This window comes from Pelodiscus sinensis, chromosome 31, assembly GCF_049634645.1.
Source record: "Pelodiscus sinensis isolate JC-2024 chromosome 31, ASM4963464v1, whole genome shotgun sequence".
Lineage (NCBI taxonomy): Eukaryota > Metazoa > Chordata > Testudines > Trionychidae > Pelodiscus > Pelodiscus sinensis.
This window is the reverse complement of record NC_134741.1, coordinates 9,914,614-9,942,160: the sequence shown is the minus strand read 5'-3', so window position 1 is coordinate 9,942,160 and position 27,547 is coordinate 9,914,614. Positions and strand designations below refer to the sequence as shown.

The following is a 27,547-nucleotide window of genomic DNA, read 5'->3' as shown; positions in this document are numbered from 1 at the left end:
GGCACCATGGCTTAGTTGGCTAAAGCGTCTGCCTTATAAACAGAAGAGCCTGGGTTTGACTCCCAGTGGTACCTTGTTGCAGCCTTTGTTCACCTTTTCCTATGTCCTTGTGGACACAGAAGAGGCCTCCTCAGGCCACCCATGGAACTGCTGGTTCAGGAAAAGGCTGATTGGGGAGGAGTGTTGGGAAGAAGGAAACCACAAGCCTGGAGTGGGTGCAGAGGCTGCTGTGACTGGCACACGCAAGGCAGGGCTCTGACTGCAATTTCTGGGACAGGAGAGCCAGCACCACTCAGCCTTGTGATTCCCTGGGGCTGTCAGCACCTAGAGAGCCTGAGGGTGCAACCTCTGCAGCTCCTGCAGCCATGGAGAGTCAGGGTCTGTGGGCATCAGGTGCTTCTCACCTTTGGGGGAGAAACCTCTTGGGACTTGTGGTTTCCTTCTTCCGCATACACCTCCCCACTCAGCCTTTTCCTGAACCAGCAGTTCCATGAGAGGCCAGGAGAGGCCTCTTCTGTGTCCCAGAAGGGCATAAGTAAATGTTATCAAAGGCTCCAACGAAGCACCACCAGTAATTGAACCCAAGATCCCCTGTTTACTAGGCAAATGCTTTAGCCAGCTAAGCCATGGTGCCCTATTTTGATCCATCTGTCAACTGTTCTACTGTATGGTCCCAGACAACACCATTGCATGGCAAAGTTCAGCCATTCCCCATTTCATTCCTGCCTTCTCACCCTGCCGCTGTCTGGCTCCCTGGGCACAGAAGGCTACAGCTCAGTGGGCAGAGGCTCTAACATGCACATCTCCCCCAGCCGCTGGGACTGTGGAGTTGCCTTTGAGGTTTTGCAGGGTTATGGGAGGAAGAAATGGGACAAAATTTGATTATCTGGCTTGTAAACCCCTTGGCCTCAGGGATTAGGTTGGAGTCCCCAGGTTGTGGCCCGGCCTCCTTCAGTTTGGTCCCTTCCTGAGGGCACAAAACTGACAGCAGAGAATTCCTTTACCCTGCAGCAATCTCTGTTGGCCAAAGGGTTAGCAACCGAATATTTGCCCAAGCTTAAGTGCAGCAGCAGAAGATGGTGTTAAGTGTGTTTCTGTGGCGTAGTGGTTATCACATTTGCTTAACATGGAAAAGGAAAAGGACCCTGGTTTAAAGCCAGGCAGAAACAGGTGAAAACACAGGGTCTTCTCCTATTGTGGGTCCACTTGATGCCCACAAGGCAGTTTCAGTGCCTGCCCTTTGGTGCAGGGATGGACAGCATGTGTGCTGGCTTTCAGGAGCATGTGGGAGACAGCTAAACAGGTTAGGCTGAGACTGGAGGAGGCAGGGCTGGGGCTTCTCAGCAATGCTTTGCCTGGGACCAAGTGGTTGCAGCAGCATGGTCCAGGGCTCTCTGTGGAAGTGCCACTAGTGCAGCTGTTGCCTTTGCTTTGCTGTAAGGGGACACAAAGCCATATAGGCTGTGTCTGCACTGGCACTATCAGCCCCACTGCTAGTAATTCTCAGAGGGTCCATATTGCCCTAGAAAGAGGTGTGGCCAAAGCACAGACCTCGCTGTGAGCAGGATTTGAACCTGCACAGGGAAACCCTAGTGGATTTCTAGTCCAACGCCTTAACCACTCAGCCATCACAGATCTGGGTATGAAAACTGGTGAATAATCCCAATGTGCAGGCTTAACGTCACCTGCCACAGAATTCACACAGCAAACCATTGCAACAGCTGTGCACAGGAGTCCTGGCTGTTCCCGTCTTACGCTGCCTTGGAGGTGAGTTCTGCTTCAAGGTCTTCTCTCCTCCTTCTTGGTCTTCCTTTCCCTTTTCCTTCCTCTTCTCTTCTCCCCTTTTCCTTCTTCTTGCTGGTCTCCTTCTTGGACCCCAGTTTATATAGAGAAACTCAATACTGCTTAGTTCTTCCTTAACCAATTATTTTAGTAAAATTTCACTCACCAATCAGAACATACTGTAACAGAATTACCTAACCAATCATACCACACTGCCTTAGTTGATTTACACCACACAAAGTCAATCACACAGCAGACAGAAACAGATCCAAACCAGACTATCACACAGACAAACAACAGGAAAGTGAGGCCAAGAAGCATAAAATGCCAATTGCACAACCACAACTATTGGTAAGCAGTCTTTTGCCAGACAAAATGCTGTTAACTGAGTTTTCTCTACCCACTTTGAGATCTGCTTCTTCCCTGGTGACAGTGGGTGTCACCAGAGACCCCTTCTCACAGCCTAGTGTGACACTATTTCAATGTCATTTAGATGGAATGTGAGCATGTGACTCCAGGCTTTACAGCTAATTGCTGCTGCTCTTCAGTGTGGCTGCAGAAAAAAGCTTCAGTTTAGACCCATGGTCACCAACCCGTCAATCGCGATCGACTGGTCAATCACAAGGCCTCGACCAGTTGATCGCGAGGTGTTTGGGCACCCCCACCCCCATTTTCCCCCCACCCCTGAGAAGCCTCACTACTTACCTCTAGTGTAGTGCTGGCTTCCCGTGGAGTGGATGGAAGTCCTGTCTGAAGCCCACGTCACTTCCGGGGGTTCCAGAAGTGCACGGGCTGCTCCCCTCCCACAGCTCTGTTGTGTGCTGGGGGAGGGGGCGTCGGCCCTGGAGGAGGAGTGCGGCAGTTTCCCTGTGCCGCTAGCACTGGAGGGGTGAGTAGAGCGCAGGGGTTGCCTCGGGGCAGGCACCCATGGGGGTTGGGTTGGCCAGACTGGGCCGCACCATGCTGTGGGAGGAGGGTTTGGCCCTGGGGCAAGTGCCCGCGGAGGTTGGTCATGCTGTGGGAGGGGGTTGGCCATGCCGCACCATGCCATGGGAGAGGGGATTTGGCTCCAGGTCAGGCACACGTGGGGTTTCCCTGCACCACAGGGGAGGGGGGGAGTCGGGCCCGGAGGAGGCACATGCTGACTTCCCTTGGGGCCGGGGGGGGAGAATCCTAGGAGGAGGCAGATGCAGGGGACTGTGCTGCCACTGGCCCCCCACCCCCTGACCACACTACCCGCTCCCCAGAACCCACTCCTCTGTCCCGAGCCACAGAACTCTGTCCCCTCTCCCCTGTCCCCAGCTACAGAACTCTGTCCTCATTCCCGTCCCCACTCCTCAAACTCTGTCCCAACTGGCACCCTGTCCCCTGCTGCAGAACCCTGTCCTCTGCCCTCCCAGGACCCTGTTCCTTCTCCCCTGCCCCCCGCCGCAGAACTCTGTCCCCACAAAATGTATAATTATAAATGCTTCATTTTAGATTTAAATAGCATGAATAAAAAGACCATTTATTTCATAACTATAAACACCTGATTTTAATTTTATATATCGCATAATTTAAAAATAAACTTTATCAGAGTGTGTCAGTGAGGGCTGGGGATAGCAAGTGATGGACAGGAGGAGAATAGAGAGGGCAGGGCTTCAAGGAAGGGGTGGGGCGGTAGATCTTCACCTGTTCTGCGATTTAAAAAGTGATCTTGGGTGTAAGAAGGTTGGAGACCACTGCTTTAGACCTACTGAATAGTTACAGGGCTTCCAATTGTGTTACAGAAAAGCCTTATTGTTACATAAGACCTCTCCAGGCCAAGGACAGCAGGATCCAGAAGCACAGATAAAGGTAGGTAAGTACAACTGCAAAGGGACTCAACCCCTCAATTTTCTGACATGAAGCCAGACACCTTGCCCTTTAGGCCATGCAGTCTTGGGCTGCTCAGGATTGAATTTCTTGAAATGTGTAGGTAGGGAAAAGTCTCCCTAGTCCATCAGGTTTTATTATTTTCCTTGTTTGGGGGTTTAGAAATCACGTCTGAGCTGGTGAATTATTCTTATTGTGTGTAAGTAAGCATTGCAGCCCAGGGATTTTCCTGAGTCTATGTTACTTCATGGCTCTCTACCACCTAGGCTATCTCCATACTGCATCTCTCTTCCCCAAAAGCTTATGCAAATGAAGCACAAATTAGCATATTGCCATGCTAATTTGCATAATTAATTTAGGTCTGTTTTTGCACAAGAGGCTTTTGCACAAAAAGGAGCTGGGTGGACTGGGGCTCTTCCTGCCACCTGCTTCCCCTGGCTGCAGCCTGGCCTTGGGCTCTTTCCTGACAGCCCCATGGGGCCAGGGGAAATGCAGGGGCCATTTCAGAGTCTGGTTGGGGGCGGTGACCTGTCCATGCCGTGATGGGGGAGGGGAGAGTGTCACACGGCTTCTTCTAGAGCTGGTATTTAAATAAAAACAAAAAATAAACAAGCAGCTGGGATGGGGCAGCTGGAGGGATCTGGGAGACCAGAGGCAGCCTGAGCGCTGAGAGTCACAGGGGCTCACCAAAAACATCAGCTGTTTGTCCCATGGTGCAAGGGGCAGCACTCAGGGATCTGAACTTTGCAACCTGAATTCAACTGTTAGTGGGCCCTTCCTAGGCTGGTTGTTGTGAAACCTTCCTGCTTTACATTTCTTGTTCTCAGGCTGGTGAAAAGAGATTTTTGTGCCTTCTGCTGGGTGTCTAATGTCTACTGGCGCTTGGTCTCTCATCCAGCAGGCTCAGATGAGCTGGGGCCCTGGAACCTACCAGCCTGGCTAGAGATGCAGGGGGCTGACATTGTGTTTTTGCTGCTTCCCCTGATGCCCTCAGGTCCAGTCCCAGCAGCTGCCAGGCTCTGCCTATTGCCCCCTGGCCTCTGCTAACCCACATGTTGGGTGTGGAGCTATTGCCTTGGGCGTAGGAACAGTCTGGGAGAGCGAGCAGCACAAGTGAGAGGCTGGACCAAGATTCACTCAAATGGTTTGGTTCTTTTGGGTCTGCCCCTTCTGCACCCCTAGAGACAATGAAACAAAAAAAGACCCAGGAGAAGAACCCAGCTATTTTATTTTTGCTGTGGCATAAATGGATCTAGCTCTGGGGTCCTTCTGCATGTGAAGCACCCCTGTGCTCCTGGGTTCTTCTGCCCCCCGCCTGCGATGCCATCCACTTGGGGGAGCACTTGCCCTGACACTTGTACATGGGCCAACATGGACAAACCAGTGGCCTCACTCAGGTGTCCTTCACTAGCTCAGCTGGTAGAGTTGCAGACTGTAGTGCGTGCGTGGCAAGTAATCCTTAGGCTGCACTGCAATTGACAAAAAGATTATGGGTTTGAGCTGCTAATTGCATTTCTTGGGATGCACGGGCCTTGAGACCCCTTGAAGGCTGGACTAAAATAAAGAAGGGTTGCACTTTGGAATTCAAAGGTGTTGTCTGGGACCATAAATTAGCACAGTTTTAGAGACACTTTTTTCAGAATAGGCTTTTCTGATATTTGGCCCATCTACACAGGCCCAAATGTGGGGAAAACCTCCTCTTTCGGAAGAGCCCTTATTCCTACTAAAATGAGGAATACAGGCCTTCCAAAAAACACGCCCACTTTTTTGGAAACTGATCTCCATGGATGTGGCAGAGTTTTTTCAGAGATACAAAAGGTATCCTGGAAAAACTCAATATTTGGCATATAGCCAAGAAGGGTATCTGTGTTGGGGCTGTTGCTAAAAAGGGCACTGTGGCCTAGCTGGCTAAAGCAGCTGCCTTATAAACAGGTGATCCTGGGTTCAAATCCCATTGGTGACTTGTTGTAGCCTTTGATCACATTTTCTTATGTCTTCCTGTGACAGAAAAGGCTTCCCCTGGCCACTGATCAAACTGCTGGCTCAGGAAAAGGCTGACTGGGGAGGAGTGTTGGGAAGAAGGAAACCACAAGTCTGGCACGGGTGCAGAGGCTGCTGTGACTGGCATTGGCAAGGCAGGGCTCTGACTGCAATTGCTGGGACAGGAGAGCCTGCAGTACACTCCCTTGTGATTCCCTGGGGGTGTCAGTGCCCAGAGCTCCTGTGAGTGCAACCTCTGCAGCTCCTGCAGCCATGGAGAGTCAGGGTATTGGGCATCAGGTGCTTCTCACTTGTGGTTTCCTTCTTTCCAACTCTCTTCTCCAATCAGCCTTTTCCTGAACCAGCAGTTCCATGGGTGGCCAGGGGAGGCCTCTTCTGTGTCCCAGAAGCACATAGGAAAATGTAAGCAAAGGCTTCCAACAGGCATCACTGGGAGATGAACCCAGGATCTTGTGTTTGCTAGACAGTAGCTTGAGCCAGCTAAGCCATGGTGCTCTCTGCATGCAGTTTGGTGAAACTTTTCTACCCTATGGTTCCAGACAACACCTTTGACTCCCAGCATGCAGCCATTCCCCATTTCCTTCCAGCTCTGGCAGTGTCTGGCTCCCCAGGACAGGGCAAGGGGGCTGGGGGACGCTGGCTACATGTGGCTTGAGGATCTCACAAAAATCCCAGCCAGTCTGCTCTGTACCCCCTCAGTGGCAGCCCGTGAGTCTGGGGAAATAGGCAGTCGCCTAGAGCGCCACCAGCCCGTGCACACAATGATGATGTCATGAGTGCCAGGGCACCCTGTGATTACATCACAGCCGTACAAGCACGGGTGCTGATCGCACCTTCCACCTGGGGCGTCAGCTGCCGCAGCCGGCATCAGACCACTCCTGCACCCCCTAATGTCTGCTACAGCTGCTTCCAGACCAGATTGTGCTCTGCCGCCGGCATCACAAGGTACTGGGCAGTCAGGGCCAATCCCCCAGTGCAGCCTCTGTCCATGGCCACACAAGGGCTCCTTTGGGAAGTGGGGCAGGACGGTCAAGCTGGGGGTGAGAGGGGTGTGATAAAACAGCATCTGTAAGAAAGTTAAGAGTGGAGGGCAGGAGGTAGGGCCTGGGGGCATGAGCAGCGCTGGGCAAGCGGGCTCAGTTCAGTTTCTCCCCAACACAGTTTCTGGCTCAGGGCGTCCCTTTCCTCTACCCCAGTCATCACCGGGCTGTGAAGCAGCACCAGAGGGTTGTGGGCTGTGTAGCAGTGTGGGGCAAGTCTAAACCACACCATTCCGTGTGAGCTAGGCCAGTTATTCCTTCAAAGGTTGTGGGTTCAATTCTTGCCAGTGTCACTTTAGCTGTTTCTTCATTACCAGGGCAGCATTTACAGAATCAGCAACCCCCTTGAACCATGGCCAAATGGGCCCAAGGCAAAGGAGGGGAGACAGCCCCACTTCCAGGAACTACAAGTCTCTGCACAGCAGAGGGAGGGAAGCAGCTGCCTCAGAAATGTTCTTGGCTGCTGGCCAGGAGTCACCCAGCCAGAGCCTGTCTTTGGCACCCCAGGCTCTCCCCCCCTCCCCCCCCCAGCACTGATGGGAAGAGCAAACAGTTGGCCAATTTTATGACTACAGATGAGGCTGTTTTCCCTGACTGGGAATCAAAGCCCGGCCACAGCACGCACAGTGCTGACCCCTAGCCACTAACCCGCCAGGGAAACAAGAAGCACACTTACTTGCTCAGCTACACTCGCCCTTCGCAGGCCACTTTCTGTTCCCTTCAGAACGTGGGGCCATTCTCAGAGAAGGTGCGTGATGCCGGTGTATTTCTCTGTGCCTCCCCCGCCCCCCCTTCCCCTGCCCGCTCTTCTCACTTTCCTCTCCCCCTTCCCCTGCTGGTAACACAAACAGGACTTCTCCCTGTGCAAAGAACAAACTCTCTGATTTTGATGTGGGGAATGTAGAACTGGGGAGGAGGATGGCAGAAAGGGGAAGAAGGGGGAAGTGGGGCTCAGGGATGGTGCTGGGACTGGCGTCAGCCTTGGGTGGTCCCACTGCCTCATGTGCAGGGGCCTCGGCAGCCATGGGGAGGCTCCAGGAGGAGAAGCCACAGGAGCAGGGGCAAGGGCAGGTTCAGGTGGGACCTGAGCAGGAGCAGTTTGGGTTCGGGGAGGCTGCTGGGCCACTGAAGCACGTGACCAGGCAGTTGGCAGCAGCTCTGTGTGCCAGGCACGTGCTCCAGGCCTTCTGGAAATATTGAGCCTCCCTTTGTGACTTGTGCTGAAGAGCCTTGGGGCAGCTACTGCAGCAGCAGGAATTTGGGCATCAGGCCACCCCATTGGGGACAATGGAGGGAGGAGAAAGATTTTCCTTCCTATTGGGGAAAGCAGGCCAGGCCAAGGCCCTTTTAGCCACTGGGTCTGTGCAGGCTCAAGCCTCCTCCTACCAGTTCTCTGGACTGTTTCCTGAAAAAGTCTCAGCCTTTTGCTTGTCTCTACTTCCCATAGCAGGTAGCTAAAGGAAGGGAAGTCATCAAACACCCCTGTGGCCAGCATGGGGCTTGAACCCACCACCTTGGCATTATTAGTACCACGCTCTAACCAACTGAGCTAGCTGGCCTACAGACCTACAGCTCACCAGTGGTCCTTTGAGGAAAGGTGCCTTAGGCAGCTGCAGGGCTGTCTCTGCAGCTGCCAATGGCTCTTCTCTGACAGGGCCACTAGTGACTCACTGTGACGTGGGCTGGCTAGTCCAGCTGGTTTGAGGGTTGGTCAAGGTGGCTGGCGGCTGGCAGACCCAGAGCAAAGAGGCAGCCGGAATCTCTTGCTGTCAGCACCTTGCCTCCCAGCTTCTTCCCTGTCAGCAGCAGCCGCAGCCCCTTTTGGCCACTGGGTCAGCCTAGGAAGGGAGGCAGGAATGGGGCATCAGATTGCAGGATTCAGAGTCCTGAGCGCTGCCATTGTCACCCTGGGACCTGAACCAACCACCCGTCACTCAACTGGGCCGAACTGGTGCCCCAGTTCATGCCCACGGGGACCTGCTTTACTTGGTTTCCTTCCAACTTCTTCTCCTGGGCTGCAAGGAGCATCCCTGGGATAGGCATAGGACTCTGCTTCCCCACAGTCGGCCCCACCCCACAGGCTTTGGCAGAACGGAGGGGAGGGGCTCTGCTCACCCCACTGAATCCCACAGAGGTGCTGAGCTCGTGCCCTGCCCCCCTCAGCTTGGCTTCCCTCCTCTGCCCCATTCCTGCCTCATTTCCTCCTTGGGCCAGTCACACAAGGGAGGCAGCAGGAAGAGCCATCCCCATACGCCAGCCTCCAAGGGCAGGGGTGGCCAAGACACAAGACCCCAGCCTGACCCATCTGGCTTCCCCAGGCTGGCACCAAGGGGCATTCTCAGCTGATGTCACTCCCTTCTGTCACATGGGATTCGGGCTCATCTCAGGCACAGGCCTGGCAGCAGGAGCTGCACTTACCTGGCCACCAAGGGAAGCTGCAATAAGCTGTGTTTCTGCCTGGCTTTGAATTAGAGCCTTTTTGTATGTTAGACAACCATGATAACCACTACACCACAGAAAAACACATTGGTGGGGGTAGAACTTGGCTGTTCTGTTCCTAGCTCTTTCTAACTCTTTCTGCAGGGAAGGGGAATGCACCTTGTGAACACTTCACCTCTTGTTCTCATGGAAGCCACTAACCTGAGCTGCCAGCTCCTCATTTCCTCACCAGCCCCTTGAGATTTGTAGCTCAAGGCTGGAGCTGCTGTGGAAGGAGGTGAAGCTACAGAAGCTGACGGGACAATCAGCGGGCAGAGGGTTATTTTTTCTCCTCCCTGGGCTGATGTGGCTAGAACTGAGGAGAAGAAAATCCTCTTCCCTTCTCCTCAGAAGATGGAAATTGCAGTTGGTTCCCTCTTTGGTTCTCCTAAAGCTGGACCCCAGGACTAGACTTTTTCTTTCTAAAACCCTGTTGAAAGCTGAGAGTGAATTGCCTGTAGACTGAGAATGTGACTTAAAAAAGGGCATCACCCAGCATAGGGCTTGAACCCATGACCTTGAGATTAAGAGTCTCATGATCTACCAACTGAGCTAGCCAGGCTAGCTGCCAAAAAGCCTTCTCACACCCCATTACAGGGTATCAGGAGCCAAGTGTTCGCCACTGCCTGACAAGTCTTTTTTTTTTTTTTTTTTTTTTTTGGCCCCCGGTGACCAAGAGTCTTGTTGCCAGCCTGGAGAAGACAGATGAATGAGGCCAGGAACCTATTGGAGAATCTTGTGAAATATTTGTCCAAGTTTAAATCCATCAGAAAATGGATTTATAGGTGTTTCTGTGGCGTAGTGGTTCTCACATTTGCCTAACACACAAAGGCTATGTGTACACTGGAGGGCTCTTGCTCAAGAATGGCTGTTCTTGCGCAAGAATCCTCAGAGCATCCATACCGCCCACCTACTCTTGCGCAAGGAGATTAACAGTACGGTGTCAGAAGACAGGGCTTCTTGTGCAACAGCTATGCTCTTTTCTGACAAGTGTAAGCCCTTCTAGTTCCTGTGCTTTGACTTCCTTTTCCATAGGCTCCCCAGAGAGAATTTTGTGCCTCCTGATGGGTGTCTGACGCACCCGGAGCTCAGTCTCTGGCTTGGATGGTCCCTGGAACTTACAATCTGGCTGGAGCTTGCTGCTTCCCCTGATGTTCTCATGTGTGGTTCCAGCAGCTGCAAGACTCCAACTCTTGCCCCCATGGCACTAACAGGTGCCCACCTCTAAGCGCTCATTTAAATTGGTCTTTATGGTCCCTTTCAGTGCATTTTTCTCCTCAGCAGCACACAAGAGAGAAGCCGTTGCCAGCGGCCCTGCAAAGCAAGACGAGCTTTTCCTGCCTTCCTCAGACTGACTCGCTACTTGGCCCCATTACTGCCTCCCTTCCTGGCCTGACCATGTGGTAGAAAGGGGCTGCGGCTGCTGCTGACAGGGAAGAAGCCGTGAAGGAAGGTGCTGGCAGCAAGAGATTCCGGCTGCCTCTTTGCCCTGGGTTTCAGTGCGCCATGCCGTTCGCCAGCCACCTTGACCAAACCTCAAAGCATCTGGACTAGCCAGCCCACATCACAGTGAGTCACTAGTGGCCCTGCCAGGGAAGAGTCCTTAGCAGCTGCAGAGACATCCCTGCAGCTGCCTGAGATGCCCCCCTCAAAGGGCCACTTACAAGCTAGGTTTCTGTAGGCTGCTGAGCACAGTTGGTTAGAGCATGGTGCTAATAACACAAAGGTTGTGGTTTCAAGCCCCATACTAGCCACAGCGCTGTTTGGTTTGGTGACTTGCCCTTGTTTAGCTGCCTGCTATGGACAGGGAAGCAGAAACAAGAGAAGGCTGAGAGCTTTGCAGGTAGGCCAGAGAACTGGTGGGGGGATGCTCCAGCCTGCACCGACTCAGTGGCTAAAAGGGCCTTGGCCTGGCCTGCTTTCTCCAATAGCAGGGAAACTCTTCTCTTCCCTCCATTGTTCCCAATGGAGTGACAATGTCCAAATTCCTGCTGCCACAGTGGCTATCCCAAGGCACCCTGCAGGGAGGAGGCACCCAAGCCAGAGAAAGGTTCAATATTTCCAGGTGGCCTGGAGCATGTACTAGGCACATAGTGCTACTGCCAACTGCTTGGTTGTCTGCTTCAGTGGCCTGGCAGCTGGCCCTCCCCAACCCAAACTCACTCCTGCTCCAGTTCCCTCTGAGCCTGCAGCTGCCCCTGCTCCTCTGGCTTCTCCCCCTGAAGCCATTCCATGGCTGCTGAGGCCCCCACCCATGAAGCAGTAGGGCCACCAGAGGCAGGCGCCAGTTCCAGCCCCATCTTTGAGCCCCACCTCTCCCTTCCTCACCTCTCCACCAGCCTCCTCCTCCCTCCCAGGTTCTTTACCCAGCCACTCCCCACTTCTACATTCCCCACATGAAAACCAGTTTGTTCTTTCAGCAGGGAAAAGTCAAGTTTGTTTTACCGGCAGGAGCAGGGGGAGGGGAAAGTGGGAAGGGAGAGCAGGGGAAAGGTTGGGGGGGAAGCACAGAGGGGAATGTAGAGGCCCCTTGTGGGGATGCCCAGGGGAGAGTCTCACAGGTGTCCTTGTCTGAAATTCTCCTCCAGAGCCTCTTGGAGGTACAAGCCCTCAATGGGCTCCTGGTGGCATCACGGGCACCGAGTTCTTCAGTGGCCCCAACCCAGGTAGGGCAGCTGCTGCATAGAAGAAAGTGGCTCAGGGAGGGAATACATGAATGACCCTGTGGAGGTTGGTGAGTTTTGGCTTGTTCGCACCAGCCCAGGCAGTGGACTGTTTCCCTGCCTCTAGGGCTCTGAATTGGGACCCGGTGGAGAAAGAGGGCCTGGGTCCTGCTACCTCCAACCCAGAGGCTAGCCATTGCTAGCCTACTCTAAGAGTTCCCTGTCATTGGTCTTGAGCTGAGAAGGCTGTGCACTGGTGAACTAGAGACACTTACCTGTGGACTTGAGCCAAGAAGGCTGTGCACTTGCTAAGTAAAGACATTTCTTGCAGGACCTTAGCCTGGAAGGCTGTGTGTCTGTTGATCCAAACCCCTCACTGGGGAACCCCAGCCTGGAGAAGGTGAGGCTTGTGTTAATCTAGGACTCTACTCATAGACCTCAGCCGAGTTGGTGATGCTTCTGTTAATTAAGGGGCTGGGTTAAAGTATGGCTACCTGTACACCGGCATGATTTTCCAAAAATGCTTGTAACGGAAAAGTTTTCCTTTAAAAGCATTTTCAGAACAGAGCGTCTCGATTGGCACGGATGCTTTTCCACAAAAGCACTTTTTGCGGAAAAGCATCTGTGGCCAATCTAGATGCGCTTTTCCGCAAAAAAGCACCGATTGCCATTTTGGCAATCGGGGCTTTTTTGCGGAAAACAAATCTCAGCTGTCTACACTGGCCCTTTTGCACAAAAGGGACTTTTGCCCGAATGGGAATAGCATAGTATTTCCACAAAAAGCACTGATTTCTTACAGTAGGAAGTCAGTGCTTTTGCGGAAATTCAAGTGGCCAATGTAGACAGCTGGCAAGTTTTTCCGGAAAAGCGGCTGATTTTCCGGAAAAACTGGACAGTCTAGACACAGCCTAGGACTAGATTAGACTGGGAGGAAAGTGCAGGGGTTGGGATGAAGGGGACACTGCAGAAGTTAGGGGCACAATGCAGGGTTGGTGGCAAAGGGTGCACAGGATGAGGGTGCAGGAGATGGGGAGCTCATGGATGCAGGAACAGTAGAGCAAGGCTGGGTGGGAATGAGACTGGGTGCCAAGCTAGTACATTTTCAGGGTCCATGTGTGCAGGGTCACGCACCTTGCTAATTATCCTTTGGTTTAGTATATTTCTTCCATAATTTAAATTGCACGTGTGTGTGTGTAAAACTCTCAATAACTCATGGGTGCCATGTAGGCACACATCTGAAAAAGTGCACAGGATGTCACTCTGTGCACAAGAAAAAACTCACTCCACTCATGGATGGAAGATCTTAGGACTACTGGCTGAAGGCTCTAGCTGGGACTGTGATCTTAAAGATGGAGGGGACTGACATGTAGGCCTCTGAAAGGCTACATCAAGGAGAAAAGACTGCCACAAGCTCTTGCTGCCCCAGCACACGTGTTACTGTGAAGGGGGAGGAAGGAGACACACCTCTCCCTGCCATGGTAACTCTGGGGCTGGGGACATGGGATAGCCAACTGTCCTCTGGCCACAGCAGGACTGGGCTGGGGTTGAGACCAGTGGGTAGAGGTATATCTCCCCACCAAAGCCCTATCAGCTCACATGGCATTTAACAGGCTGAGGCACAGCCACCTGGCCACATAGCTTACAGGGAACTCAGGTTCTAGGTTTCTTCCCCCTGTAGGTTCTCCAATGGCTAACAAGAGTTGAGCTCTGACTGAAGCTTTCCCCACAGTCAGAGCAGCTGAATAGTTCTCTCTCCTCTGTAGGTTGTCTTATATTTAACACACACATGGACAAGGGGGATCCAGTAGATACAGTGTACTTAGATTTCCAAAAAGCCTTTAACAAGGTCCATCACAAAAGACTCTTGTGCAAATTAGGTTATCATGGGATAACCAGGAAGATCCTTCCATGGATTGAGAACTGGTTGAAAGGGTAGGAATAAACGGTAAATTTTCATAATGGAGAAGTGTAACCAGTGGTGTTACCCCAGAGTCAGTCCTAGGACCAATCCTATTCAACTTAATAACTGATTTAGAGAAAGGGGTGAGCAGTGAGGTAGTCAAGTTTGCGGACGTTACTAAACTGTTCAAGATAGTCAAAACCAAAGCAGGCTATGAAGAACTTCAAAAAAAGATCTCACCAAACTGAGTGACTGGACAACAAAATGCCAAATGAAATTTAATGTGGATAAGTATAAAGTTATGCACATTGGAGAAAATAAACCTAACTATACATACAATATGATGGGAGCTAATTTAGCTACAACTAATCGGGAAAGAGATCTTGGCGTTATTGTGGATAGTTCTCTGAAAACGTCTACAGTGTGCAGCAGCAGTCAAAAAAACAAATAGGATGTTAGGAATTATTTAAAAAGGGACAGAAATTAAGATGAAGAATATCTTACTGCCCATATATAAATCTATAGCACACACACATCTTGACTACTGTGTACAGATGTGGTCTCCTCACCTCAAAAAACATATTTTGGCATTAAAATAGTTCAGAAAAGAGCAACTAAAATGATTAAGGGTTTGGAATGGGTGCCATATGAGGTGAGGCTAAAGAGACAGACTTTTCAGTTCAGAAAGAAGGGACTAAGGGGGATATGATAGAGGTATGTATATAAAATCATGAGTGGTGGGGAGAGGGTAAATAAAGAAAAACTATTTACTTGTTCCCATAATATAAGAACTAGAGTACACCAAATGAAATTAATGGGTAGCAGGTTTAAAACTAATAATAGAAAGTTCTTCTTCACACAGCACACAGTCAACCTGTGGAACTCCTTGCCAGAGGAGGCTGTGAAGGCTAGGACTGTAACAGAGGTTAAAAAAGAGCTGCATAAAATCATGGAGATTAGGTCCATAAAAGGATATTAGCGAGGGGGTAAGGAATGGTGCCCCTCGCCTCTGTTTGTCAAAGGCTGGAGAAGGATGGCAGGAGACAAATTGCTTGATCATCATCTTCGGTCCACTGCCTCTGGGGCACCTGGTACTGGCCACTGTTGGAAGACAGGATACTAGGCTAGATGAACCATTGGTCTGACCCAGTATGGCCATTCTTATGTTAAAGTCTGACCTGTATTTGAAGCCTTGTCTGCAATCAGAGCTATTATGAGGCGACTCTCTTGTATGTTTTATCTGATGGTTAGTAAGGCAGGAGCACTGACTATAGCTTTCCCTGCAGTCAGAGCAGGTGAAGGGTAGCTCTCATATGTGGGTTCTCCTATGTCTAACAAGGTGTGCGCTTCTACTGAAGCTTTTCCCACAGTCAGAGCAGGTAAAGGGTTTCTCTCCTGTGTGGGTTGTTCTATGTCTAACAAGCTGTGACTTCTGACTGAAGCATCTCCCGCAGTCAAAGCAACTAAAAGGTTTCTCTCCTGTGTGAGTTCTCCTATGGAGAACAAGGTCTGATCTCCCGATAAAGCCTTTCCCACAGTCAGAGCAATTGAAAGGTTTATCTCCTGTGTGTCTCCTCCTATGTGTAACAAGGTTTGACCTCTTCCTGAAGCTTTTCCCACAATCAGAGCAATTGAAAGGTTTCTCCCCTGTGTGGGTCCTCCTATGGATAACAAGCTCTGAACTTGTACTAAAACTTTTCTCGCAGTCAGAGCAATTAAAAGGTCTCTCTCCTGTGTGGGTTCTCCTATGTCTAACAAGGTGTGACTTCTCATTGAAGCTTTTCCCACAGTCAAAGCAATTGAAAGGTTTCTCTCCTGTGTGGGTCCTTCTATGGGTAACAAGGTGTTCACTTCTACTGAAGCTTTTCCCACACTCACAGCAATTGAAAGGTTTGTCTCCTGTGTGGGTCCTCCTATGGGTAACAAGGTGTTCGCTTCTACTAAAGCTTTTCCCACACTCAGAGCAATTGAAAGGTTTATCTCCCGAGTGGGTCTTCCTATGGTTAACAAGATGTGAATTCTGACGGAAGCTTTTCCCACAGTCAGAGCAGTTGAAGGGTTTCTCCCCTGTATGGGCTCTCCTATGTGTAACAAGATGTGAGCTCCTCAAAAAGCTTTTCCCACAGTCAGAGCAATTGAAAGGTTTGTCTCCTGTGTGGGTCCTCCTATGTCTTACAAGGTGATCGCTTCTACTGAAGCTTTTCCCACAGTCAGAGCAGTTATGGGGTGTCTCTCTTATATGTAGTATCTGATGGTTCGTAAAGTGCAAGTGCTGACTGAAGCTTTTCCCCGAGTCAGAGCACTTGAAGGGCTTCTCTCCTGTGTGGGCTCTTTGATGTTCAATAGGAGTTTCAGAGTCACTACAAGTGCAGGGTGACTGTTGATGGGGGATTTTCTGTTGAACGGTTTCTGTGTTTCTTTTCTCCCCTCTGCTCCTGTGACTGGATTTATCCTGTCCCCCTCCTGGATGGTTTCCATGCTGCCTTTCTGGGCTATGCTGACTCTCACAAGTCTCTCCCTGCTCACGTATCTGGGAAACATGCCCTTCAGGTCTTCCCAGTAACATCCCACATGGAGACACTTGCTCCGATTCCTCCTGCTGCACAATATCATGGTTCTCAGTCAGCATCCCATCACCTGTTGGGATAGAGCAGTGGTCCCCAACCTTTGAAGGTTGTCGGGCGCCAGGGGGCGTGGCCGTTCGCCTGCCGGGCACCAGGGGGCGGGGACACTTGCGCGCCCGGGGGCGGGGCCCCCCCATAGCCGCGTGCCCGGGGCCCCCTCCTAGGGCTGCGCGCCCAGGACCGGCACTCCCCCCCCCTCCCCGCAAGCGCCATGCGCCCGGGGCCGGCGCTCACCGTGCGCCATGTGCCCGGGGCCAGGCCAGCCCCGAGCACCTGGCGGGCGCATGCAAATGCCCCTGCGGGCGCCATGGCACCCGCGGGCACCGTGTTGGGGACCACAGGGATAAAGAAATAATCCAGACAGGAGTTATTCTCTATGATGAGCTGAAAGAAAACTCTGAAAGAGGAATAGAAAAGGGGACACACGCTCAAATAATGATTGAATTATCATGAGCTGAGTTCACCCTCCTTCTTCACAACTCTTCCACAGAAGAGAAAACCCAGCCTTTCCTCATCCACCATGCTCTGGCTCAAGTTGAAGACAGGCTAAAGAATCAGACAGACTTCATGAAAACACACAAGTAACACCTGCTATAAGTTGGTTTCTGAGGCATTTTTAACTGATTGCTCACCTGTGTGGATGCCACTGATGATCTCTCCTTCCTCTCGGCTCTGGTCATCTGGGACCTGCAACTTCTCCTCTCGCTCCACCCAGGTGATCACATGAACTTCAGAGACTGGAAATCCTGTTTGGAAAGTAATTAAATAAGTGCTGATCTTGTTCATTAAGGTCTCTGCCATTACTGCTTCCAGAGTCAGGATCTGAGTCACCCATCCAGAGAGGCTCCTTTCCAAGAGCCCAGAACACACACACACCTGCAGTAAAGGTCCACCCCCCCCCCCCCCCCCACCTTGAGAATGGCCCAGCTCTTTCCCCAGGAGAGCTGAGCACTCTGATGCACTCTCTAGGGTACAACTCAGTCCCCCTCAAAGCCCATTCCATCCCCCTCATCCCCAGTATCTCAGAGCAGGACAGGGACACACTGCTCAGAAGGGGAGCCCTAGGGAGGGCTGGCAGGTCTGACACCAAGGTCCCCAGACAGGGCTCAGACTGTAGCAGCCACATGCCAGGTCACTAGGACTTGGAGAGGAAGGACCCAGCAGAGCTCTAGTTCCCCAAGGCTCTGTCCACAAAGCTCCTGGCTGGTAAGCTGGGCTCCCCCTGCTCTTTGGCTCAGATGTTCTACTTGGGCTAGAAGGAGGCAGAAGAAGGTGTCTGAGCAGCTAAATGAATCCTTGGCAGGCTTCTTCAGGGCCCTGCCTATGCTCCTGATTCCTGATCCCAACTTCCTGTGTCTGGGTGGGCTCTGCTAGCTGCCCACAACAGCTGCCATTCCTGCAGCTGCCCAGGGTGGCATGAGGCTTCTCAAGCGACCAGCCAGGGTGAAGCTGGGCCGTGTTGCTTCTCTGATGCTTGTGGCTGTAACTCAGCTCCCCGTCTGTAGCCTCGGTTCTACTCTGACAGCAGCAGCCTTTGTGTAGTTTCCCAGTCTGGTGAGCCTGGCCTTTGATTTGGGGCCGCTCCAGGGAGGCACAGAATCGACCACATTTGCACCTTGTGAGCGCTTTCCCCTCAGCTTTGCCTCCACCCCTTCTTGGGCCTGCATTTAGTGTTCAGAAGAGCCACCTGTGATGTGACCATGGAGATCATTGTGCTACCACTGTTACACAATCGCAAGAAACCTTGTGCGAATGTGCTGTGTGCCGAGTCAATGGGAAAATTCTGATCTGATTACTAGGATTATCTTATGTCCATTATTTTTGAACTAAAACAAGCCAGGCTTTGGCAGAATGGTGGAGCACTGCTATCAACTAACCAAGAAATCACATTCCTGAGCAGGAGGAGGGCAATCAACTCACCGCTCTCTGCAGGAACTGCAAACACACAGTCCTAACAGATAGCTCACTGACCCTTGTGCACAAGAGCGGGATGAGGGGATAATGGATATGGATGTTTTGTTCAAACAAAGAGGCAGAAGGCCAAGTGGGGTAGCAACACATGGAACGCAACATGTATTTTATTTTGGTCAATATGAGAGGAGAAGTCACAGGAAGGGCATGTTGATACTGGCTGAGGGGCAGTGTTCTAGCTGCTGACTGAGCTGGTACCATTATTGGGTTGGGACAAGTCTCACTATACCTGTGTCTGAGGAGCTGGGACACTAGCACCCTGCTCCTTTCACAATAAACCTGGCTGAGTGCCTTAGCCTCTGAATGGAGCCTGGGTCTTTCTTAGCAGCAACCCTATGCCGTGCTGCATGGATAAGCTGCATGCCCTGCCAGTGCCGCTGGCATCAAGGCTCCAGAAAGATCTGCCCTGAACAGCCGTATCAACTCTCTGTGGCACTAGCAGCAATTCATATGGCACTGCAGTCACTGTGGGAAGCAAAATTATCAATCACAGCAGCACCTGGGAACTCTGGTGTAAATCAGGACCCCACTGTGCTATTGCAGTGCTCATATGGAGCTAAGCATCACCCCTCTTTAGTGTAGGTATCCTTCCCAGCCCTGAGAAACATGGACACACTATAAAAGCTAGTAAAGAGAGAGGTGACTGCACACAGAGAGTCTAAGGGACTGGATCAAGGTCACACAGGGGGACTGTGACAGGCAGAGGACTGAACACAGGTCTCCTGAGCATGAAGCCAGACATTCACACAGGAAGAAAAAGTTCCTACCCGCAGATATAAAAAGACAAGACAGGTGACATGATTTATCTCCACTGCACAGAGAGGCAAGTGAGCCCCAGAGAGAAGGAAGCTGAACTTTTGAAAGGAGACCCAACCTGTGCCTGAAATGCAAGGGGAGCTCTGCTCATGTTTGTCTACTACAGAGCTACCTCGGACAAAATACTCACAAAAGCGTGAACTGCCTTATCCACCCTCCCTCAGCCCCAGCATCCAGCCCCTCTCACTGACAAGTACCAGCATGTCACAGATTAGCTACAGGCAGGGAAGGACTCTGGGAACCGCGCCCACCTTCCAGTGGCTAAGCACACTGCCACATGGGGATCCTGCAGCCACTAACAGCAGCCAGACCCAGACCTCTGGTACCTGATGTTCCTGCCTGAGCCCTTCCACTCACACCTCTGGTCAAGGCACAAGATGGGCAAGATAGGGGGGAAGCGGAATGAGACCTGAACCTGGGAGGGGGCACGGAGGGGACAGTCTTTCACACAAGAGCCAGGATTATTATGGCAGATAGTCCTGACATTGGAGGCAGAGGCAATGAATAACCCTGAATCAAACCTAATCCAGATGCTCCAGAGCCCACCCAGCTGCTGTTACCCAAGGGGACAGGAATCCTTACTCAGCCAGTTCACAGCCTCATAATTCTCCTGCATCACACCCCTGTAGAGGGCTCTCTGGCCCGGATCCAGCAGAGCCCATTCCTCCTCAGAGAAATACACAGCCACGTCCTCGAAGCTCACCGGCTCCGCCACGGCCATTTCCTGTCCCTGGCTCTGCAGGTCAGGGGCTGAGCTGGAGTCAGACATGGGTGTTCTGCAGCCTGGTAGGGGGAAAAGAGAAATTGGAGACATTTCAGAAGGGGCTTTAATCCTTTCCACACCCCCATTCTGCCCAGACTCTGTCCGTGGTGACACACATGCTAGACTCTGTCATTGTGGGCAAAAGTTTTAGTCTAGATATTCCAGAAACAGCACACAGGAGTTAGATCCCAAATACACATTCATTTCTGTCTGTACCTGGCTTGAGTTACAACATTACTGCCTCTGCAACAACGGGATTTAGTTCTCAGCACCCAGTGTTTCCGATAACAAGCCACATATTCATCTGCCTGAACATTGACATAGGCTAAATGCAGGCTGTTGTATTTGAAACCCTTAGTCTTCATTCACAGATTTGCAGCACAAACTTTGCTCTCTCATCTCACAGAGACGTTACAAACCCTTTCCACAACGGAGTCAGTGAAGGTAACACCACCATTCAGATGCTTATTATTAAACACGTGTGCTGAGTGTTTTTAGGAAGAGATCTTAAAATTCATGGATTCATGGGATCAGAAAATATCCTTAGTCACGCAGTCTGACCCCTCTGTGGCACAAGCCATTACACTCCATCCAGTTACCCAGGCACAAAGCTGTTTCCCCACAGTGTACTTTCAAGAAAGTCCCCCAGTGATTTGAAGATATTAAGAGATGGGAGAATCCACCAGTTTTGTTCATTTGTTTCAGTAGCTAATCTGCTTCCCTATCAAACATTTGTGCCTTTTTTCTAGCCTAAAATAGTCTGGCTTGAGCTTTCACTTATTGGCTGTCACTGAGCCATATCCACTTGATGGGGTGAGCAATACATTTTGATGGGGGGGCCAAATGGAAAGTGGCTGAGAGCTGCACTCTTCCATGACATTAATGCACAAAATGCAGGGTCTGGGATGGACGTTAGGAGAAGAAGGGAGCTTGGGGTAAGGGTTTGGGATGCAGAACCTACAGAGGGGTCTAGAAGGGAGTTTGGGTGAAGGAGGCAGGCTGTGATAAAGGACACTGGATTAGCCAACTACTCATTAGATACTTAAGTAACTTTAATTTAGAGAAGTGACTGGGTGGACAAATAAGGCGCTGTGGGTGTCTGACCACTGAGAGCTCCTGCATACATAGCTGCAGGACAACGACAGGGTTTGGGCATGGTGAGTGCGGGGCAGGAGTGGGGAGCAGATATTAGGTTGGGAAGGGAGAGGTTGGGGTGACAGAGGCAAGCTCTGGACAGGAGATTTATCTGAGTGACTCCTGGCCAGAGGCCAAGTACCTCAGGAAGGCAGGCTGCAGGGCCATGTGGGTGTGTGAATAATTATGACCCAGAGGGAAGGGGGCACGGTGCTTTGTTTCTGGCCAGAAACTGGCCAATGAGATTGTCCTGGGGGTGGAAGCAGCACCTGAAGCCTTCCCCCCTCCTCTCCAGGCTCACAGTTGCTTTCTGAGTGACTTGCAGATGGGGAGTGGCATCTGTGGGCTGGATCCAATGGCTTGGTGGGGTGGATCCGACCTATGGGCTGTATTTTGCCCAGGCCTGCACTAGACGTAACAGCCCTTAGGGATCCAGTAGTTTCTTGCTTTGAACGAACTGATATAGTAGAAGCCAGGCAGCGCTCAGCCTATTTATTGTTTGAAACCAACCCCATATTGAAACTGACTGAGCAGTGAAATTTGAACTTGAAGGTGCCGTGCATTGTGTGCTTTAACTTCACCCCTTTAGCATCACACCCCGTAGACCAGTGTTTCTCCAAGTGCCCACAGGTCCCCATGCAGTGCCCCGGGTCTCCTCGCTGATCAGTGGGTAAGATTTAGGGATGAGTGGCTGAGATTTAGGGCTGTGCTCGCTATGGTCACTGGGTCTGATTGGTAACTTCAATGACAATCCCATGAATTCTCATAATTTAAAGACTCTCCACCTGCAAACTTACCCTGTCTGAAAGCTCCCAGGGATTTTCCTCTTGCTCTCTCCAGCGCAGAGGGCAGAGTGTCTGGTGGGGGAAGGGATAAGAGAGGAGAGATTCCAGGCTCTCCTATTTATAACAATGTCCCCACTCTGAACTCTGCATTTCAATTGTATCAGAGACCAGACAGAGACACACTCAGGAACTGAGTATGAAAGAGTCTAAACTTTCATTCCTTCTCTCACTCGGGCACCTCCCAGCAATGGAACCAACATCCCCGCAACCTGTCCCAGGAGAGAAGCTGTGAGTGAGATTTACTTTTCCCTCCTCACCCCCTCCCACTTGGCTTCTCATTCACTTACTGCCTCTTATCATAACCTGGAGTTGTGGTGGCAGAACACGTGGTCATCACAGTAACTTTAGCCATTTTGATCTCTGACTGGGAGGTTCAGAGTTTGCAAACCCCTGGATTTATCTGCAAGCACTTGGGTCTGTTCGCTCAGTGTCTCTAAGGAGAGCAGTGTGATGGGGCCGTCATTCTCCACGTGGGAACTGAGGCAGGGGAAGGTTGGCTTCATAGGCCAGATTCAATAGTCTCAGATACTTGAACCACTTTCCCCTCATCCATCCCTTCCAGGTACCTTTGAACTCCCTCAGAGTCTCCGATAGAGCAATCGTTTTCTGGGAGAAACCTCTGACTTGTTCTTCCAGTTCAGGGGAAATCTCCTCTGGCAACTGGAACTGCCCCGTCTCACATCTGGACAGAAACAATTCCATGTGATTGTATTTCATTTACTGCTGATAAGTTCCGGCTAGTGAGTCTCAGCTCTAACAGACCTGGAGTTAGAATTCCTCCAATTTTCCCAGCAACACAGTCCATGGCCATGCAACCTTCCCCTGAAAGGTCCCATTGCTGTTCTTCACTTCTGTCCTGGGGAGACTGACTGTGGGACAAAAGGGGAATTGAGTCTCCATGGCCAACTCACTCCTTGGCCTCTAGGCGCTGAGGGACAGGAGTTTCCCAGGTGAAGGGCTGAAGGAATCTGTCCAGTAGGGACTAGACTGAGACACCAGCTCCTCTCTCCCCAGCTCCTTCCACACAGGTCCCCAAACAGCCCTCAGGTGGGACAGATTCTTGGTCCTTGCTGCCCTGGGCTGAATGTGCCCAGTGCCCAGCAGTGACAGGCCCATGTTCCACCCCACAGCCCACAGGGAGGTGGCAGCTCCAGGAAGCACTTGAGGTTAGACTGTGCCCTGAATGGGGAATTCCAGAGTCTGCTGTGCGAGGATGAGACCCTCAGAATTAAATGAGCCAGAGATATTTGTATCTAACATCTGGCTTTTAGAGCCCTGTGGAGATGTGGTGCTAACATCAGCTCCAAGCTCTTTTCCTGAGCTGTGTAGCGGGAGGGGAGCAAGAGCCACATACCTACTCAGGGTGCTTCTGACGTCCTAGAAAAAAGACAGAGAAAAGACTCTCAGCCCCATTGGACACACACAGGGGACCTCAGGGAAGAGATTTTGCAAACATGGGAAGAGAGCCCCTGCCCTGACTCCAGGAACATGGATCCCCTGAGTGAATGGGGCTTTACAATCTCTTATAGCTCTGTGCCTGTAACTCAACAAAGCACAAGAGTCATTCACATGGCAGCAATGCACATGGAGTTACACCCAGATCTGACAGCTGGACCTTAGCACTTGTGATTCAGGAGCCTCCCTTCCCTGTGTGGGGAGCTGAGACGTTTCTCCCTCGGTCTCACCTGCAGGAATATATTCACTGGCTTCTGACACTTCCCTTCCAGCTCACTGATCCGCTCGCTGATACGGGAAATCTGCACAGAGAGTTTCCCGACAGTGTCAGTCTGGAACCTCCCAATCTCCTCATCCAGCTTCTTCAGCTGGGCCAGCAGGAGTCGCTCTTGTTCCTCCAGGAACTGCCGCAGCTGCTGAAACTCGGCCACAATCATCTGCCTCTCGGCTTGGGTCCATTTCTGTATGGAAACAGGGAAAGGGCTGGTCAAGGGCATGAATGGAGCCCAGGGCCCTTTCATGGAGAGCTGAGTGTGAAGCAGGGAGAATTTCTTGGAAAACCCTAAAATGTGTGACATTTGACTCTACTTTGTGGTTACTAGGCAGAGGTGGCTTTCCCAGCATCTCCTTTGGGCCCCATGTCCCTCTGAAAGGGATGTGCCCATATCTGTCATGGGCAGCATCTTTTGATATTCATGGGCTCTGGAAATTCAGACCCTGAGCAGCACGAGGCAGGACTCAGCACCAGCCTGACAGAGATATCCAGGAAGGAAAAAGGAGAAACATGTTAATACACCAAGTGAGCAGACAACCCTTTAGGGGGACACTCAGCTCCTTTGAGGAGGATTTCTGGGAAAACTACAAAGGCTGGACATTAACTCATGCGCTGACATGGAAGCTCAGGGCCTGTCTACACATGGATCTCACCATGCAATCCACAATCCAGGAGAAACACCAACAAGCCCAATGTCACCAAGGCCACACGAGTCTGCCTCCTAACAGCCCTCCCACTGCCAGTCCCTGCTGTTTCAAACGACAGGCACCTACCAGATACTCCTGGCGTGTCCCTTCTGCTGTTGTTTTCCTTCCCAGCACCTTTTCTCTCTCTTCCCTCAGAGTCTTCAAATGGGCCTCCAATTTTTCCTGAAGAAACAGAGATAAGCACAGGGGCAAACCCCATCAGATGTTGGTAGCCCATTTGTCTGCCTTTAAGAGAGTCCCAGTTCTGTGGAGCTCTGCCCCTCTCCAGCAGGCACTCAGCCCTGGACATGGTTGTGTTCATAGAAAAAGACACAAGAAGAGACTGAGGATGCAGCAGGACACCTACAAGGGTGGGGGAAGGATCAGTGGTGGCACCTTTATAAAGAATGAAGCAGGTGGGGATTAGGGAGGTAAAAATGCTTAACAATACTAATCATGTAACTGATCACAATTTATCAGTGAGAGGAGTTTTTTAATCGGCTGACAGGTAGGGCTGGTAGCGGAAATGGGCACTCCTGGGCCGGGGATCTCTCGTGAAGTCTGCCGGGGGTGGCCACAAGGACTGCTGGCTGATGGGAACTCCCAGCAGCTGCAGACTGACGTTAGCTGCCAGAGGGAAGCAGGCACTGCTGGGGCAGTGGGGAGTTTAACCAGTAACTGGCACCGATAAGCATTAGCTCTTCAGTTAACCAGTTTGCACTCTTGCTACAATCCAGTTGACTCCTAGTTGTGTCTGGCATGGACCTGCACTTCCTGAAGTTCTGCTATGGGTGGACTGAAGGCGCTCGGGGCCCCACACAGCATCCAGCCCAGCAACCTCATCTAGTGCCAGCGGCTGCATTGGAGTTTAACTCCTCATGGAGCTCCTCAGAAGTTCGGCATCCCTATTAGAAACCTTCACTTCCTGCTGGACCTAGGGCTTTATCAAGGCATCTTTCCCTCCTAAACGGCCACACTTCACCTCTGTTCAGTGATGCTGAGGGGCAGGGAGCAGTGTCAGTCTAACAGGGTACGGGGCTAAACTCTATCCCTGACGTGCCTGGCGACTATGAGCGACTAGGTGCTGACCCACCTTCCCTTCCCACAATTTGTCTAACTGGACTGTGACCTGCTCAGAGAAGGGACTTTCCCTTGCTGGATGTTGTGCAGGTCTCAACTGCCATTGCAGGTCTATAAGACAAATGACAGATTGTTCCACCCATCAATAACAGCTTGCAACCTCCTCTTCTCCAGTCCCAAGGCAGCTCACTGATAGAGTGGCCTGTACCTCCTGTGATCTAAACCTTTCTGATTGTTAACACCTTCCCTTGTGCAAACACCCAGTGAGGGCTGGGTTTCAGGATTCACAGCCCCGGAGAAACCTTTCCCACATGGGGTATCTTGACGCAAGTTGCCACAAAGCCAGAGCATTTACTTTTTACAGCATGTCTTGTAGGCTTTACTGAGCTCTGTCACAACTGTGCCCAGTAACTGTTAGTGAAATAACGCTGTAATTAAAACACACTGGACAGGAACTCTGTACCTTGTACTCCGGGGCAGCTTCCTGTATGAGCACCACCGTGTGAGCCTGAGATCTGTCGGACACCACACAGATGGGAGTTTGATTCTCTTCACAGAACCACTTCAGAGCTTCCTGGTGCTCCCCACACACTCCGTCCCATCTTGCTCTCTCTGCTGCCTGGAAACTCAGCGGCTTGGCTAGTTCCATCACATTTGCCAGCTGCCAGTTGGGCCCGAGAGGTCCCTGCTGCTCAGTGTCTCTGCCCTGAGGGCCGAGGGGGGCCTGGCAGAAATTGTTCCCACACTCCAGAGTGACAGGGGCTGTGAAATCCTCTGGGCAGACAGAGGGGCAGGTCCAGGGGCGTGAGGGCACCAGCACTGAGAATAAAAAAACGAAATCAAAATTAAAAAACAAAAAAGCCCCCAAAGCTTCGCTCACCCCTTCCCCCGCCAGATCCTCCCCTGGGCCCCTCAGCCACCTGCCCCAGCCAGACCCCCCCCCCGTCTCTGCGCCCCTCAGAGCAGGGCCCCCCCCGCACACTCTGCAGCCCCCTCGCAGCCCCTCTGTGCGCCCCCGGCCCGCCCAGACACCCTGAGCCCGGCGGCAGAATCAGGAAGCCCGACAGAGGGACCGCGGGAGTGGGGGGGCGCCCCGATACCTAACGCCGCCTCCTCCCCCCAACCCCCTCACGCCGGGCCGCCCCCTCCGCGCTGAGCCAACCCAGCAGCGAGTAACGGCGCCAACGGCCCCTCGCAACGGCTCCCACCTCAGGGCGCGCGGCGCGTGACGTTACTGCAGCCGCCGCGGGGCGGGCGGGGCCTGAGCGGGGCGGGGAGTGACGGGCGAGGACGCACTAAAATCCGGCTGCGGGGTGTAGAATGCGGCGGGCGCGGTCAGACCGCGCATGCGCAGCGGGCTAGTGACTCCGAGCAGAGTCCAGCGCCCGGGGTTTAGCTCAGCCCGCGAGCTGCCCGGCCACGCCCCCAGCGCCGCGGGGCCCCACGTGGCTTCCGCCTGTGGGAGCCAGGCCGGGGCGAGATTCTACAGGCCCCGGGGCAGCCGCTCCCCGCGTGTCTGTGCCGAGAGCAGCTCCCCTGGGGCGGGCACCGGCTCTTAGGGGGGAGCCTCCCGCGGGACAGCGGAGCGGCCCCGAACCAGCTGCTGCGCTGGGGGCCCGGAAGGGGGGAGGGTCCAGAGCCCCGTGGTGTATTCCCAATTCCCCCCCAATCCAGCCCCCCTCTCCCGAGCCCCATGACCGCCCGCCCCGCAGTCTGATCCCCTGTAGCGGCCCCCGCCGCAGTGCAACCCCTGCCCCTCCCCCCGCCTCCTCCATCCCTGCGCCCACAGCACTCCCCGTGGCAGCCACTGGCCGCAGCAGGAGCCCAACGGACCCCGCCCCCCACTGTGACGTTATTGCTCCGCCCCTTGCTCTCGCTCCGATTGACAAGGGTTCCCCGGGCTGTCACGCCCCAGTGACGCAGAATCGCCCGCCTCCGTGGCCGCATCATCAGTGACGTACATTGCTCCGCCCCTTGCTCTCTAGTCCGGGTGAGGGGGATTCCCTGGCCCTGCTGGCCCGCCAGGAGTGACAGGGCTGCCCAGAGACGCCGAGGGCGGGGCCAGGAACTCGGAAGGGGGCGGGGCCGGGGATCCACCAACCAATGAGAGCGCGGTAGCCCAGTGACGCGCCTGCCCTTCCTCCGGCGCGAGACACGGACCCGCCTCTCGGGCCAGGGGGG

General features: G+C 52.6%; 1 protein-coding gene and 4 non-coding genes across 13 annotated transcripts; 1 reads left to right on the top strand and 4 right to left on the bottom strand.

Moving 5' to 3' along the window:
* Window positions 1-74, top strand: TRNAI-UAU (transfer RNA isoleucine (anticodon UAU)). The gene has a single exon. It is a non-coding gene; the product is annotated as a tRNA-Ile (tRNA).
* A 1,479-nt stretch (window positions 75-1,553) lies between these two features.
* TRNAS-AGA (transfer RNA serine (anticodon AGA)) lies at window positions 1,554-1,635 on the bottom strand. Its single transcript has one exon. It is a non-coding gene; the product is annotated as a tRNA-Ser (tRNA).
* Window positions 1,636-8,162: 6,527 nt separating this feature from the next.
* Window positions 8,163-8,236, bottom strand: TRNAI-AAU (transfer RNA isoleucine (anticodon AAU)). The gene has a single exon. It is a non-coding gene; the product is annotated as a tRNA-Ile (tRNA).
* Window positions 8,237-9,644: 1,408 nt separating this feature from the next.
* Window positions 9,645-9,717, bottom strand: TRNAK-CUU (transfer RNA lysine (anticodon CUU)). Its single transcript has one exon. It is a non-coding gene; the product is annotated as a tRNA-Lys (tRNA).
* Window positions 9,718-14,676: 4,959 nt separating this feature from the next.
* On the bottom strand, window positions 14,677-26,950 carry LOC142821491 (uncharacterized). Of its 9 annotated transcripts, none has more exons than XM_075912546.1 (10): window positions 26,575-26,950; window positions 25,830-26,185; window positions 24,374-24,469; window positions 23,557-23,787; window positions 23,226-23,248; window positions 22,438-22,553; window positions 21,824-21,883; window positions 19,712-19,912; window positions 16,975-17,088; window positions 14,677-16,355 (listed from the first exon to the last, which is right to left on the bottom strand). In XM_075912546.1, exons 2-10 carry the CDS (start codon window positions 26,013-26,015, stop codon window positions 15,028-15,030), a joined length of 2,355 nt encoding a protein of 784 aa, XP_075768661.1. In that variant the 5' UTR covers window positions 26,016-26,185; window positions 26,575-26,950; the 3' UTR covers window positions 14,677-15,027. The 9 variants fall into 9 exon arrangements, with proteins under 9 accessions (XP_075768661.1, XP_075768664.1, XP_075768662.1 ...); XM_075912549.1 differs by having other exon boundaries at window positions 26,529-26,598; XM_075912547.1 differs by lacking the exon at window positions 26,575-26,950 and adding an exon at window positions 26,467-26,541.
* Window positions 26,951-27,547: the final 597 nt, after the last annotated feature.

Excerpts from the sequence above, each read along its gene's own strand:
- LOC142821491 (XM_075912546.1), bottom strand. The coding sequence starts at position 26,015 with ATGGAACTAGCCAAGCCGCTGAGTTTCCAGGCAGCAGAGAGAGCAAGA. Across the intron at positions 23,788-24,373 it reads GGACACGCCAGGAGTATCTG|AAATGGACCCAAGCCGAGAG; the intron begins GTAGGTGCCTGT and ends GTTTCCATACAG. Across the intron at positions 22,554-23,225 it reads GTCAGAAGCACCCTGAGTAG|ATGTGAGACGGGGCAGTTCC; the intron begins GTATGTGGCTCT and ends GTTTCTGTCCAG.